Genomic DNA, 5555 nt, shown 5'->3' on the forward strand with positions numbered 1-5555 from the left:
TACTGATTGCTATGGATATTGCTTGTATCCCCTGCCGTGTGGTCATTCACGAAGTGTCATTAACAGTCCTTTTAACAGGCTTTCCACCTTTGAACCGTCCTTTTCCTTCAGACATGCTGAAGCCGATTTAGTCTCAGGCTTTCGTTTATCAGATGGATGTTTACTACACAGTGCAGCTGCAATTGTCAGGGTCAGGGACACAAGACTGAGTGACTTTATTGTGCAGCCTCCAGGCTTCACCTTGAGAAATATCACACGTTAAATCCACAAGAGTGTTACCCCAGAACAAACATGAACTGTCTGGCCTGCTTCATCTGCTGTTCTTCTGCTGGTCAGCGCTCTCACACACTCCAGGCTGATTACAAAGTTTGTTTGGTTATTTCTGTGTTCTATTCTCACTCCTGTCTCTACCCTCCTATCTCTTTATATGTTTGTCCGTCTTTCATTGTGTCTGTTCTCTGTTTATATCGTTTGTCTCTGTTTATTTTCTGTCTGTTTTTCTGTCTTGTTATTTCCACTTCTACTTCCATCACTTTGTAATTCTTTGTCAGTCTCTCTCTATCTCGTCCCATCAATGTCTGCTTGGTCTCTCATTATATATTAATCATTATACTTCTTTTTCCCTGTGTTTTTTTTTCTCACTGTCCCCTCCTCTCTCCGCCTCCCTCTTTCCCTCTGTCTCTCTATTTCTCTCTCTCTCCCTCCCTCTGTCTCTCTGTCTCTCTCTCTCTGTCTTTCTCACTTTCTCTTTGTCGCTGTACCACTATCTCCCTCTCTTTCTCTCTGTTTCTCTCTGTCTCGAAATCACTATCCCAGTCTCTCTCTCACTCCTTATCCCTGTGTGTTTCTCTCTGTCTCTATGTCACTCACTCTCCCCCCTCTCTTTCCCTCTCTGTATCTCTCCGTGTCTCAGTCTCTCTCCCTATCCCTCTTTCCCCATCTCTCTGTCTTTTACTCTCTCCCTCACTCTCTCCCCATCTCTCTCCCTCTTCATTTATGTGGAGTGCACCCATTCTGATCTGGCCCGCAGCAGTTAATTTGATTCCCAGCTTTGCAAATTTTGCTGGACGGACATTTATTTGAAGTACAGCTGAGATCTCTCGTGCCGTCATATCGAGCAAAAATGCATGTGTCGCGTGCAGAATAAACACTGCCCCAAAAGTTCAGATTATCAACAAAATATAATATCAGAAGCATATTTCAGATCATTTAATGGTTCTGTGCTGCAAAATAAAATGTACTTTCCGTCCCCCGGGAAGTGTAGGGATGGAGTATGAAATGGGACTTAGTTCCAGTGCTTGAAACCCTTCAGCTCTTTCGATGATTTCACTAATTTAACAATTAGATTGAGTGGGTATTTCACCGCGTTATTCAGCTCCTCTCTAAATTTAGTCTGGGTCAGGACATAAATACACGTGTTTGTGCAGGAACTGAGAAGCTGCAGCATCTTTGCTGTGTGTTCTGTGAGAAAAACAGGATCAGTGTAGGAGTGAAAATACCGAATGTCTGCAATTCGCAGATAAATTAAAAACACAACCTTTGTCAGCCACAACAGTATAAAACTGCCCGATATACTGAAGAGTAAAATGATGGATTTCTTTCGGTTCTCCATCTCTGGATCACTCTGATTCTCTCCATTGCTGCGGCCCCGGAGTCCCCTGCGGACTCGACTGGATATTAAAATACGCCTGACAGTCAGAACATTGAACAGCAAAATCAGACAGAACGGTACACAAGGTGTTAAAATAAGGTGAAACATCTCAAATGCGGACCATGCGGGAGAAGTACGAAAGCTCGATTTAATCACACAAAACCAGGGAACATGATCAATTATATCACCAGGTTCATATGCAAAATACCAGGGGACACTCTGTAAACAGCCCAGCACACTCACTGTTCCCAGAACCACAGCCGCCGTTCTCTCGGTGCAATATTTAGTTTTCAGCTTCTCACAACAAATGGCCACAAATCGATCAAAGGTGAAAGCGACTGTGAACCAGACAGAAACCTCCGTGGTTGCTTCACTCAAAAAGATAATAAAACTACACACGGGAGTAATGAGCAGGAATGAATCTCTGAAATAAATCATACCAATCCAATTCAATATCACACCAATGATAACGACCAGGAGATCGGCCACTGCCATTCCCACCAGGTAGCGACTGATACATTTGGAGAGACCGCACTTTCCTCGGGACAGGATCACAATCGCCACCAAGTTAACTGTAAGAGAGAGAAAAGGAAGCAGAGAAATTACTGATCAGACCTGGAGCCAAAGAAGCAGTTTGAGAGGATCCGGAGTGAAATTTCCAGCTTTGTTGCTGCATCGAAGGGTGGAAAATGATTCATTGACCAGGGCAGCGCTTTCGGGCAGAGAGATGTTTTTAAACACAATGATCAATAATGGATTGGGAGTTGGATACAGAAAGTGAATAAAGTGAGCACCGGATCCACTGGAAGGGCTGAGTGAGGGCACAGTGCCGGTGGGGAAGGGAGAAGGGATTTTACACACCGGTAATCCAGCGGTTTAAAGTAGATTATGGCTCCAGACGGAGAGGAAAGAGAGGGAAAGGTCGGCAATGTGAGGGGACGGGGCTGGGGGGGGGGGGGTGAAGCCGTTTTTTTGCTCTGGCTTAAGGGATCCCACAGGGGCTGGCAGTAAGGCGGCTGAAGACCGTCCCAGTGAGTGCGATTGGGAGGGAGACAAGGAAAAGGACATCTCGGAGCTGGAGGGGATTCAGGAGCAGATAATTTGGAAATTTGGATAAACTGAAGGAAGGGATGAGGAAACAGAGGATTCAATGCAATGCGAGGTGAGGCTGGGTTTCAGAGGGAGAGACTGCAGCAGAGTGTTAGATGAAATCTAATCTATAGGCCCCACTAACACAATCCAACTAATACATTCAACAGTTCATTTATCTGGTTGTTGGTGTCAGTGAAGCTGTGTTGGGTATTAATTATATCAACCTCGTTGCTTATTGAATTCAGACCAGCTTTAAAAATACAGTATATGAATAATTCATCACGATCAATAAGTCACTGATTTTATTCTTGATGTAAATTTTAATTATATTTCGTGTTAATTTGGAAAACAAGGAACATTCACGAAAAACAGACTGAGGACCTGACAGGGATATAAACATGAGGAGCGAGTCCCACAATAAAAACTCACCCAATCTGACCAAAACGTAATAAAACTTTCAAATAATATTTTCAATGTTTAATTGTACTGGAAGTTTCAGCAGTTCATTCTGATGAATTATTCACACCACAGCCTCTTGCTTTCCCTTTCAGTCGCCCTCTCAATCACTCACTCTACTCTCTTTCACAAGTCCATTTTCATATCCGATTAAATCCTATCATCCTGTGCCTGCATTCTGTTAACCAGCCCCGTGTTTCACCGATCCTATTCTCAGTGTTCGTTTGTTAAATAGTGAAGCCTCTGTAGAATGTTTCTACAGATCATTCAATTCTCCACCTCTTCACCGACATTGTTCACGTCATCTGCAAATCATGGAGTAAACCGAATCGAATGCCTCTCCCAGGGAGATCTCACAATAATTGAGATTCCTTCTCCTGTAATTATAAAGTAAAGGGATAGATGGCGGGATTGTTCAATTAACAAAACGCTAAAGTCACACTTCTAATCTGCAGATAAATAGAAGGGTTCTTGATTCCAACAGACACGGTGTAAATTGAGACAGCATAACATGAAAACAGTTCATTTTACAATGAAGTCCAGTGACAGTCAGTGAATTCATCCACAGTGAAGCAGAGAAGGAGATGTGAAAGAGTCAGCAGCAAACTCTGTTCAGTAATCAGACATCTGAAGCGGCGTCGGATACACAGATAATGAAATAATATTTCATAACAGTGAACACGAATAAATACATTGAAATCCCAGTTAAACTGAAGCATGTTATTGGGGAGGGAGGACATTCCACTGCCTCCTTGTAACACTGAGACCGTGAGATGTCTCATTATCAATCACTGAAAATACATTGATGAAAACATATTCCAGGACAGGTCAGTTCCACAACATGAAACTGTTAACAGCTCCTGATGGTCTGATACCAGCTCTTCGCGCAAACACCTGATTCCAATACATTCAGTACAGAGAATAATCCAGTAACAATGCCAGGGTTGGATATAAAAGGGTCATTACGGATATAATTCAACTCCTACAAGACCGAAAGAGCAGAGACTGAACACATTCCATCATCCAACCGATAGAACAGAACAGGTGACTGTGTTAAACGCGGTGGTAGAAAAAAATCATATGCCAAGTACAGCAGCAGAGTGAACGCTGATTTACACCATTAACAGATGAGATAACGGCTTACCTGGAACTCCAACCGCTGAAAGAACAGGATAATAAATGTCTTCTATCTGAAATATTACTGGATATCCCATTTCTGTGAGAAGCACTGACTTCTGTTGGCCTGGAAACCACAGCTCCGGCAGGCACTCTGAGCTGATCCATTCCAACAAGCCCTGATTTATACAGGGGATCAGTCTCCACTGACACGGTTATACTCCTGATCATTGTTATTAGTTACAGTGCCTTGAACAAACACATTATATCAGCAGCTTTGACTATGATGTAAATAATGTGGTGGATATAATACGAACATCTCAAAAAACAGGACATTATCTTAATCAGACCTCTCTCAGGAATAAAGTTGAAATCTGTTCTCATACCGGATCGATCCAATAATAATGAGCGGCTTCATTTACAATTTTTATACAATTGTATTGACCATGTTCACTCCTGGTGATTCATTTGTAAATATTACCGATTCTCCACACTGTAGACTGAATCCAGGGACACAAGCTGTGGCTGCAGTGTGTACCATGCACAGGATGCACTGCAGCAACTCGCCAAGGCTTCTTCGACAGCACCTCCCAAACCCACGACCTCTGCCACCTAGACGGACAAGAGCAGCAGGCACATGGGAACAACACCACCTGCACGTTCCCCTCCAAGTCACACACCATCCCGACTTGGAAATATATCGCCGTTCCTTCATCGTCGCTGGGTCAAAGTCCTGGAAATCCCTTCCGAACAGCACTGTGGGAGAACCATCACCAAATGGACTGCAGCGGTTCAAGAAAGCGGCTCACCACCACCTTCTCAAGGGCAATTAGGGATGGGCAATAAATGGTGGCCTCGCCAGCGACGCCCACATCCCATGAACGAATAAAAAAAAGCAGAACCGTTTCACTCTGTTCCTGCAGTTTCCCAGTTAAAATATGAATTGTGAGTCTCTGACACGAGGACAGTTAAAGGGCAGGTTGAGGATTGCAGCCTAGAAATGACTGTGGGTGATATTAGGGGACGGACACTGAACGTTTCCCATTGACATTCCTCTCTCCACTATTTTACTGCAGATATTTACCCGTTTATTCTACATCGGTTTACGGCTCCAGTAAAACTGGCCACGTGTAACACCGAGCTCAGCTCATGACCCGATTTGACCTCCTTCACAAAGGCCCCGTGATTCCCTCACCCGCATCCATTCCTTCCTCAGCCCATTTCCATTGAAACCCTCATC

The 5555-nt window shown here is 43.8% G+C and overlaps 1 protein-coding gene across 1 annotated transcript; it reads right to left on the bottom strand.

The window, feature by feature from the left end:
- Positions 1 to 1336: 1336 nt before the first annotated feature.
- LOC137308702 (probable G-protein coupled receptor 139) lies at positions 1337 to 4413 on the bottom strand (the record flags this gene model as incomplete). The annotated part of the gene is made up of 2 exons (XM_067977264.1): positions 4344 to 4413; positions 1337 to 2223 (listed from the first exon to the last, which is right to left on the bottom strand). Coding segments are annotated over exons 1-2 (957 nt in total), but the record flags the coding sequence as incomplete, so codon positions are not given.
- Between the last annotated feature and the right edge of the window lie 1142 nt (positions 4414 to 5555).

The sequence above is a fragment of the Heptranchias perlo genome, unplaced genomic scaffold, assembly GCF_035084215.1.
Source record: "Heptranchias perlo isolate sHepPer1 unplaced genomic scaffold, sHepPer1.hap1 HAP1_SCAFFOLD_138, whole genome shotgun sequence".
NCBI lineage: Eukaryota > Metazoa > Chordata > Chondrichthyes > Hexanchiformes > Hexanchidae > Heptranchias > Heptranchias perlo.